Source organism: Pristiophorus japonicus, chromosome 21 (assembly GCF_044704955.1).
Source record: "Pristiophorus japonicus isolate sPriJap1 chromosome 21, sPriJap1.hap1, whole genome shotgun sequence".
Classification (NCBI taxonomy): Eukaryota; Metazoa; Chordata; class Chondrichthyes; family Pristiophoridae; genus Pristiophorus; species Pristiophorus japonicus.
Window position 1 is genome coordinate 82,965,885 of NC_091997.1, and position 10,789 is coordinate 82,976,673.

Genomic DNA, 10,789 nt, shown 5'->3' on the forward strand with positions numbered 1-10,789 from the left:
ACGGGCATTAAAATTGTCTTTATTTTTGAATTTGGTCTCGGGGTATGGGTATTTCCGACAAGGCCCTATTTATTGCCCATCCCGAGGTGCCCTGAGCAATGCGCCTCCTTATTTTGTGGTGATTGTTAATTATTAACTACACAGTATTGGACGAGAGTCATGTGTACGCAAGGCTGAATGGGCGGGGGAGGGAGTGACAGAGACCCTTCCCTGAAGGACACTGGTGAACCATGTGGATTTTTAAAAAAAAAACTAAAAAGGCAGCAGCGTTCATTTTATTCTGGTGCCAGACACAAGTTACCAACAACTTTTATTTATACAGGTGCCCTAGCTGGGGAGTCCAGAACCGTGGGTCACTGTATCAGAATAAGGGGTCGGCCATTTAGGACTGAGATGAGGAGAAACGCCTTCACTCAGAGGGTGGTGAATCTTTGGAATTCTCTACCCCAGAGGGATGTGCAGGCTCAGGCTTTGAGTATATTCAAGACAGAGATCGATAGATTTTTGAATATTAAGGGAATCAAGGGATATGCAGATAGTGCAGGAAAGTGGAGTTGAGGTGGATCATCAGCCATGATCTCATTGTATGGCGGAGCAGGCTCGAGGGGCCGAATGGCCTCCTCCTGCTCCTAATTCTTACATCCTCATGTAAAAAAACATCCCAAGGCTCTTCACGGATGCATTTTGAAGACAAAAATCGACACCATTGAGCCAAAGGAAGAGATAGTAAGAGAGGTGATTGTAAGCTTGATCAAAGAGGTTGGTTTTCAGCCAGATTTATTTCACAATTTGCCAGAGTAGGATTTGAACTCACAACCTCTGCGTTGCTCATTCAATACTATAACCACTACACTACTGTACTTGTACAGTCGCTCATATCTCTTTCCATTGGGGCTTGCCAAAACACCCCAGGCAAGGTTATGGGGTAGGCCCACTGCTCCGATGCCTCTGCAGTGTTGTGACATACGGCTCGCAAGCAGGCCGGAGCTGCCCCAGGTCTGCTCACTGATGCCGTGCACCACTACAGCTGAAAGCGGAAAACACTGCACACGGGAACGTTCGCTAACTTGAGCCCGCACCACAATTCCCCGATCGAGCCTCCTTAAAAATAGAATGTGTTGTGCATCGCAACCAATTTCCTAAACTCACGGGATAAAATTACTCATTACCACGCAGGAAATTATTTTTAAAAAATAAATAAATGTTAAGCAACTTTCACTGAAATTGCATGCAAAAACTTCCAGCACTAAAATAGAAAATGCTGGGTCAGGCAGCATCTACGGAGAGAGAAAAAGAGTTAGCGTTTCAGGTTGACGATCTTTCGTCAGAACTGGAAAAAGCTGGAGATGTCACAGGTGTTAAGCAAGTGCAGGGGCCGGGAAAGAGGGGACGAGGGGGAAAAGAACAAAAGGGAAGGTCAGTGATGGGGTGGAAGGCAGGAGAGATTAAACAACAAAAGTGACGATGCAGCCAGGCAAAAGGAGATGGTAATGGGACAGGTAAAGAAACAAAGGATGGGTGTAGAGGAGCTGTAAATGGGAATAGCAGAATCAGCAACAGCTGCCGTCCGAAAGAATGGGAGCAAAAGATATGATCTGAAATTGTTAAAAGTGCATCCTTTTCTGACTTGAAGGAATGTAAATTAAGGTTTAGTGAAATCATTTCAAGTGTGCATTTGGAGTGAGGAACTGCTCCCCAAGTAAAGGGGTAAATCAACTGCTGTGAGATCGACACCGACAGCACAGTATTAGAAGCAATCCAGTTCCGTTCATGCATCAGATTGAAGAGCAGCTTTTTTTTCGGCCGTCAAGAGTCACAAGATTTCTATTAATTAGAGACATCACCAGGAGTTTTCTACCAGGCTTTTCATCGACGGGTCAACCAGTTTGCCAGCAGTATTATATCCCCAATGTGCACGTGTAAGACTGAGGCAAATAAACACGCTGACAGACACAATCGGTATATCCTCATTACCCTGACCTTAATCCACGACAGTCACACGGTGCGAGAGGTAACGCCATTTCCAGAATATGCTGGAACATTCCTCCCCTTGCCCCGAAACAAACAGAAAGCATGCTACAAATGGAACACATCATCATCATCATAGGCAGTCACTCTAAAAGTGAGTTCTCAGGTGACTGAACAGTCCAATAAAGGAATGACAGTCTCTGTCACAGGTGGGACAGACTGTGGTTGAAGGAAAGGGTGGGTGGGGAGTCTGGTTTGCCGCACGCTCCTTCCGCTGCCTGCGCTTGGTTTCTGCATGCTCTCGGCGATGAGACTCGAGGTGCTCAGCGCCCTCCTGGATGCTCTTCCTCCACTTAGGGTAACCTTGGGCCAGGGATTCCCAGGTGTCGGTGGGAATTTTGCACTTTATCAGGGAGGCTTTGAGGGTGTCCTTGGAACGTTTCCTCTGCCTACCTGGGGCTCACTTGCCGTGTAGGAGTTTCGAGTAGAGCGCTTGCTTAGGGAAACTCGTATCGGGCATGTGGACAATGTGGCCTGCCCAACAGAGTTGGTCAAGTGTGGTCAGTGCTTTAATACTGGGGATGTTGGCCAGGTCGAGAACACCGACGTTGGTGCGTCGATCCTCCCAGTCAACTTGCAGGATTTTGCGGAGGCAGCGCTGATGGTACTTCTCCAGCGTTTTGAGGTGTCTGCAGTATATGGTCCACGTCTCTGAGCCATATAGGAGGCCGGGTATCACTACTGTTCTGTAGACCAGAAGCTTGGTGCCAGATTTGCGGTCCTGATCCTCAAACACTCTCTTCCTCAAGCGATCGAAGGCTGCGCTGGCAAACTGAAGGCGGTGTTGGACCTCATCATCGATGTCTGCCCTTGCTGATAGTAGGCTCCCGAGGTATGGAAATGGTCCACTTTGTCCAAGGCTGAGCTGTGGATTTTGCTGACCGAGGGGCAGTGCTGTGTGGTGGGGTCAGGTTGGAGGAGGACCTTTGTCTTATGAATGTTTAGTGTCAGGCCCATGCTTTCATACGCCTCGGTGAAGATGTTGGCGATGACTTGAAGTTCGGCCTCAATGTGCGCAGATGCAAGCGTCATCCACATACTGTAGTTCTATGACAGAAGATGGAACAATCTTGGATCTAGCCTGAAGGTGACCAAGGTTGAACAGGTTACCATTGATTCTATAGTTTAGTTCCACTCCAGCTTGTTGAGAGTGAGATGGAACATTGCAGCAAGGAAGATCGAGAACAGCATTAGCACAATGACGCAGCCCTGCTTGACCCCAGTCCGGACGTGGATTGGTTCTGTGGTGGATCCGTTGGTCAGGATCACAGCTTGCATATCGTCGTGGTGCAGGCAGAGGATGGTGACAAACTTTTGGGGGCAGCCGAAACGGAGCAGGTCGTCCCTCACAATTGACAGTGTCAAAGGCCTTTGTGAGGTCAAAGGCAGCCATGTACAAGGGTTGGTGCTGTTCCCTGCATTTCTGTTGTAGTTGTCGCGTGGTGAAGATCATGTCCGTTGTACTCCTTAATGGACGGAATCCGCATTGTGACTCTTCAGCCACAGGGAGAAGACGGGTGATGAAGATTCTTGCGATGACTTTCCCAGTGGCCGACAGTAGGGAGATTCCATTGTAGTTGCCGCAGTCGGACTTGTCCCCTTTTTTGAAGATGATCATGATTAGGGCATCTCGGAGATCTCCCGGCATGCTCTCCTCCTTCCAGATAAGAGAGGTGAGGCCTTGCATTTGTGCTTCTTCACCACACTTTAGTGCCAGAAAGGCATTAATGTCCTGCTGGTACACCTTCGTGGGTGAATATTGGCGGGCTATTCACTCATGGCCATCACAGCTGAGTTTGATCCCAGTCCTGTTTTCACCCGACACCGACACACACCTGCACTCACATCAGGGATCGACAGGCAGGGGACTGGCTGAGTGCTTCACCTCCCACACCTGATGATGCGGAGGACATAATCCTCCTTCCCCACCCCACCACCGCCCTGTCACTACCCGTCTCAGTCTCTCTAACTCATCACTTTCTAGTCTGTAGGACTCCACACCACATGGTATTCTTTCCATCTAAAAAGATATAATGGTTACAGCACAGAAGGAGGCCTTTCGGCCCATTGAGTCTGTGCCGGCTCTCTGCAAGATCACTTCAGCTAATCCCACTTCTCCACTCTTTCCCTGTAGCCTGGCAATTTTTTTCATTCAGATACTTATCCAATTCCCTTTTGAAAGCCACGGTCAAGTCTGCCTCCACCACCTACTCAGGCAGTGCATTCCAGATCCTAACCACTCGCTACGTTAAAAAAAAGCTTTTCCTCATGCTGCCTTTGGTTCTTTAGACAATCAACTTAAATCTGTGTCCTCTGTTTCTTGAACCTTCCGCCAATGAGAACAGTTTCTCTTTATCTACTCTGTTTATACCCCTCGTAATTTTGAACACTATCAAATCTCCTCTCAACCTTCTCTGCTCCAAGGAGAACAAAAGCCCAGCTTCTCCAGTCTATCCACGTAACTTTAGTCCTTCATTCCTGGAACCACTCATAAATCTTTGCTGCACCCTTCATCCTAATCATCACGTTATCTTCATTCCAAGTACTGCAACACAATGGAGCAATACTTTAGACTGTGGAGGACAATATTTAAACCCAACAGTTAGCTACCAAGTGCTGTGTGACCAGTTCTCTCACTCACACCCCACCCACTTTATTGTGATTATCAGTCACAGAATACACTCAAACTGATTTTGCTGCATTTATCTCAAAATACTGTTCATTAAAAAGTGTCACATAGTTTTAGAACTGTACCACACACTGCAATCAGTGAATCTTCAAACTTGAATATCTGGATTAGAGGAGAGTCTGTTTCAACCAGGAGGAGGAAAGGAATCTGGTTACAACCCTCCAACCAACATCAAACTGTTGGGAAGCCACACCTGATAGTATATCACTCCTAGTTTTTAAACACATCCTTTAAACTCGTATCACTTAGCATTGATTGCCTTTGAAAGGGTAGGTCATCAGCTCCTTACTGCTTTCAGAACTGGAACTGAAAGACCATGGAAACTCAATTCTGCAACACTAGCAGCTGTGGTAAACCCGAACGTTTAAAATGATTTTTAGCAGAAGATACAAGCAACTTATGGCACTGTGGATCAGGCCCCTCGCTGTTTTAACAGTGTTTCGTAACAAGTCTCCCATTCCCAGTTAGAGCAAAATTGAGAGCAGCAACTTTCTCTTCAGCACACCGAACACGTTTTACTTATCAAGATGGCAAATCACATTCGCCGACAATTCCACAGCAGCCGGTACATCACCAATTAGCCATTTCCACCCCACTCCTCCCATATGCTGGCAGAGGAAAGGGCCAATACAGCTGGAGCCCGATCCTGTCCTTAACCCTGTCATTGTAAACATCCAGCTGGAGTGATCGCCTCACCCACTTTTCACCCCGCCATTGGCCTCCAAGATAGCAGAGACCATTCCAGCAGAGACCAACTATTCAGGAAAGGCCAACCACTGGACCCGGCTTGTTAGGTTTAGTATCACGCAATACCATGCACTTACTTACTGAGCCGTGCCGATGAGTGAGGGGAGTAAAGAGAAAGGATTTTTTTAAAGCGTGGATTGTTAATATATTAACAGACAGTAAGTACACAGTGCCAATGTTTACTGAGATGGTGTCACTTAGGTACCAATTTTTTTTTTTTTACAAAAATCTTCCCTCACCACATACCCAAGTTGCAGAAGTATTCTTTATGTCCATTTCAAAGGCAGCAAAAATGGACTCTGTACAAAATGCTTTTACAACTACACACGGCCCACCAGCTCCATTTAGCCGGAGCTCAGAAAAATGTTCAGTTGGTCACAAAGAAATGGCAAAGCCCCACTCGGATACAGAACACCTGCTCCCCACCCCGGATAGGAGGCATCTTTGGAAATGAAGACCCATTTCTGGTTGGGATGTGACGAGCCCTTCGAGGCGGCGAGGATAAACTATGGACCTGACCTGACATTGCCTCAGAATAAAAGGGGCAGCTTGCTTGAGGGTAAAAGGGAGCAAGTCACCCTCCATAGGAGGAGGAAGAAGAAAAGGCAGCTTTATCCACAACTATGACAGAAGACTGGTCGCAATCAGCTTTTTTAGTTTGGTGGAACCCAATATTTTTTCCCCCTCTTTATTGGGGCTGAAATTAAAACAAAATTAGACTTTCAAAAAGCAGATTTCCTGCAAAAAAAACATAATTTAAAAAAAGTTTGAAGGATGGAGGAGGGAGGGGGGAGAATTAATTGTCAATCAGTGGAAGCTGCGGGTTTGAGGGGGTCAATGGGCGCTTCTCCTCTTCCCCACACCCCGCTGGATCAGCTTTTAATGGCAAACCTCTCCTTCCGCCCCCGCTCCTCACCCAGCCAGAGGCCGGCGGCACAACCCGCGGGGGCCCCGAGGCGAGTCTGCGGCCTGTAAGGCGGGTAAGTGAAGGGGCGAGCACCGGATCCATCCAAGCCCCCCCCCCCGTTATAGGCCCGGGTCACCCGTGGCAACGGCGGCCTAGCCCGGCCGGGGAGGGGGAGCCAAGCCTAACTCGACCCAAGTCCCCCCCCCCCGGCGCAGCCCGCGCAACCAAAAACCCTCCCCGGCACATCGTCCACCTCATGGGACAAACGCGGTGAGCCCGAGGGTGACCCGCAAAGCTTTTCCTACCTGCTCCTCCTCGGCCGTCAGCTCCGCCGCCATCCTCGCTCCTTCCTGCCCGCGCTCTGGCTCCAACGTCGGGCTGCGCCGCTGTCCCCGGCGCTCAAACACTCTCCTCCCCCTCACCCACAGTCCGGGAAACAATGAGTGAGCGCAGCGCACTCCGCGATCCTGCACACCCACACCCCCTTCCCCTATAGCTCCACACCCCCTTCACAGTCCTCCACAACCCCTTCCCCTCCCAATCCCACTACAATCCTACAAACCTTCATTACAATCCCAGCTCACTCAGCAATCCTCCAACCCACACCCCCTTCCCCTTCACAATCCTTCACCGTCCCACACCCCCTTACCATCCCACACCTCCATTACAATCACAGCGCACTCAGCAATCCTCCACGCCCCCCCTTACAATCCCATTACAATTCTACACACCTCCGTTACAATCCCATGCTCACTCAGCAATCCTCCACACCACCACCCCCTTACAATTCCAGCTCACTCGGCAATCCTCCACAGCCCCATTACAATCCTCCACAGCCCCATTACAATCCTCCACACACTGCATTACAATTCCCAGCTCACTCAGCAATTTTCTCCCCGCCCCGCAATCCCATCTCATTCAGCAACCCTCCACACCCCTATTACAATCCTCCACACATGCATTACAATCCCAGCTCACTCCGCAATCTTTCACACCCCCTTTACAATCCCATTAGAATCCCACACACATCCATCCACCCCATTACAATCCCGCACACCCCAATTACAATCGCACACATCCCATCCATCCCATTACAATCCCACAAACCCCCATCCATCCCATTACAATCCCACACCCCCATCCATCCCATTACAATTCCACACCCCCTTCCATCTCATTACAATCCCCACTCATCCCATTACAATCCTACACACCCCACCTATCTCATTGCAACTCAACACACCTCACCCCATTACAGTCCCACACACCCCATCCATTCCAATACAATCCCACACATCTCATCCCATTACAATCCCAACACCCCCATCCCATTACAATCCCAACACCCCATCCCATTACAATCCCACACATCCTCATCAATCCCATTACAATCCTCCCCCTACTCATCCCATTACAATCCCACATACCCCAACCCTCCCATTACACTCCTACACACCCCACTTATCCCATTACAATCCTACACACGTATTCACCACATTACAATCACACACACCCCATCCCATTACAATCATACCTCCTCATCCACATTAATATCAGACAAACTGATCCAATCTATTACAATCAGACAAATGGAGCCATCTATTTGCAATTGCACAAACTGATCCATACTGCAGTCACATACTCCAGTCATTCCAGTATAATAGCATAAGCCAATCTGTCAAATTACAATCACTCAAAACAACTCCAATAACAACTTATATCTCAGTATTGATGATTACATACGAGTTCTTTGTATATTAATAGATAGCAAGTGGACAGCAAATGAGGTGGAAGGGATGAGGTTTGGGAGGGGAAGGATAGGACTGTGGAGTAGGATTCAAAGGAGATTTCTGAAGACATTGAGTGAGGTAATAAGGTGGAGGTGCTGAGAGACAGAGTGCGAGGGTGGGGACAAGATAGCTCAAAGAACAACTACCATTGGTGAAGCAGAGGGGGAGGAATATAATGTAGATCAATGGTAGTCCATAAGGTAAGCACTGGGAGATCACAAAGGTAGCTCATTGAGGCTGTGGAGGGAGGTCATAGCCAGGGACATATAAACTAATAACATCCAGCTATACCTCACTATCTCTTCCATCAATCCCAAAGCTGTTGCCACTGCCTGCAAATACTTATCGTCAATAAAGACTTGGATGGCCAAAACATCCTCCAGCTTAATGTGGGCAAAACTGCATCTGCTTTTAATGTAGTGAAACGTCCCAAGGTATTATGCGATAATAATTTGACACCGATCCTCATAAGTAGAAATTAGCGCAGGTGACCAAAAGCTTGGTGAAAGAGGTATGTTTTAAGGAGCGTCTTGAAGGAGCAAAGAGAGGCGGAGAGATTTAGGCAGGGAGTTCCAGAGCTTGAGGCCCAGGCAACAGAAGGCATTGCCACCAATGTTTGAGCGATTATAATCCGGGATGCTCAAGAGGGCAGAATTGGAGGAGCGCAGACATCTCAGCGGGGTACGGGTGATAGCTGGAGGGGATTACAGAGGTAGGGAGGGGCGAGACCATGGAGGGATTTGAAAATACGGATGAGAATTTTGAAATCGAGGCATTGCTTAACCAGGAGCCGATGTAGGTCAGCGAGCACAGGGGTGATGGGTGAGCGGGACTTGGTGCGAGTTAGGACACGGGGCAGCCGAATTTTGGATCGCCTCTAGTTTACGTAGGATAGAAGCTGGAAGGCCAGCCAGGAATGCGTTGGAATAGTTGAGTCTAGAGGTAACAAAGGCATGGATGAGGGCTTCGGCAGTGGATGAGCTGGGGCAAGGGTGGAGACGGACGATGTTACGGAGGTGGAAATAGGCGGTCTTAGTTATGCTGCGGATATGTGGTCATTTCAGGGTCAAATATGACACTAAGGTTGCGAACAGTCTGGTTCAGCCTCAGACAGAAGTTGGGGAGAGGGATGGAGTCAGTGGTTAGGGAACACAGTTTGTGGCGAGGACCGAAAACATTGGCTTCGGTCTTCCCAATATTCAACTGGAGAAAATTTCTGCTCATCCAGAACTGGATGTCGGACAAGCAGTCTGACAATTTAGAGACCGTGGAGGGGTCAAGAGAAATGGTGGTATAGACATCCAATTATAAGCTTTTCCTGTCATACAAAAGCAGTAGTACAAGTAGTAGCTTACGTGTGAAACCTGACCTTGTGCTTTTGAATAATATTGCGTCGGGGTAGCATGTCAATGATGAAGTGGAGGGGCCAACAATCAAACTCTGAAGTACATTGAAACAACCCCACAAGTTACAATCATTAATCTCATGACAATCACACTCTGACAGATCTATTAACCTAATTACAATTGCACAACCTAATTAATACCAAGACAATCACACCCCTTCATTAATTCTAATCACACAAACCGATTCATCTCAATTCAATCACACAAATTAATTTGTTGACACATAGAAAGTGCCCACATTTCCACATACCTTTCTTAATATATGGGCAACACAGAGAAGGCCATATTTGCTGCCCATTCGCTGCAACAAAGGTTCACTCGGGATCCCTGGGATGAGAGGGTTGTCCTGAGTAAATTGGGCCTATGCTCTCTGGAGTTTAGAAGAATGAGAGGTGATCTCATTGAAACATACAAGATTCTGAGGGGGATTGACAGGGTAGATGCTGGTTTTCCCTGGCTAGAGCATCTAGAACTCGGGGACACAGTCTCAGGATAAGGGGTTGGCCATTTTTGAGACTGAGATGAGGAGGAATTTATCACTCGGGGTTATGAATCATTGGAATTCTCTACCCCAGAGGGCTGTGGATACTCAGTTGTTGAGTATATTCAAGGCTGAGATAGATAGATTTTTGGACTCTAAGGGAGTCAAGGGATATGGGGATCAGGCGGGAAAGTTGGGTTGAGGTCAAAGATCATGTTCTTACTGAATGGCGAAGTAGGCAAAAGGGGCCGACTCCTGTTCCTAATTCTTATGTTTCTTATGTTACCCCTAGAGGGCATAGAGTCAGTCATGTAGGCCAGACCATGTAGGGGTGGCCTTGAAAGACACGAGTGAACTAGTTGTGTGTTTTTACAACAATCTGGAAAAATTCACGGTCATATGTGTCTCGGATGTCAACACATAAATTACCAACTTCACAACTTGTCACTCACAACCTCTGGGTTGCTAGTCTAGTACCATAAGAATAACACTTCAACACCCATATAGCGAGTTTTCTATCTCGACTACACTGTTGGGGAAGGGCAAGGTCACAGGAACCAGCGTCCATAATTCTATGCCATTCACTTGCACCTTATAACAGCTGGCTCAATCACAGAAATGGAGAAACTTGGGGGTGGTGTGTCTCCTTACTTTCTTGGCAGGGCTCGGGGGGGGGAGGGGGGGTGCGGGCAGGGGATACTGTTCTTGAAAAGGGAGACAGAGATCCTATCCAGTCAATAA

At 47.9% G+C, this 10,789-nt stretch overlaps 1 protein-coding gene across 2 annotated transcripts in view; it reads right to left on the bottom strand.

The window, feature by feature from the left end:
• The window catches only part of ptpn9a (protein tyrosine phosphatase non-receptor type 9a), a 285,425-nt gene extending 278,582 nt beyond the window's left edge, over positions 1-6,843 (bottom strand). For both annotated transcript variants that reach the window (XM_070865136.1, XM_070865135.1), the window contains exon 1: positions 6,677-6,843. In XM_070865136.1, coding sequence (XP_070721237.1) covers positions 6,677-6,709 — 33 coding nt within the window. In that variant the 5' untranslated portion in view covers positions 6,710-6,843. The remainder of the gene's footprint in view (positions 1-6,676) is intronic.
• Between the last annotated feature and the right edge of the window lie 3,946 nt (positions 6,844-10,789).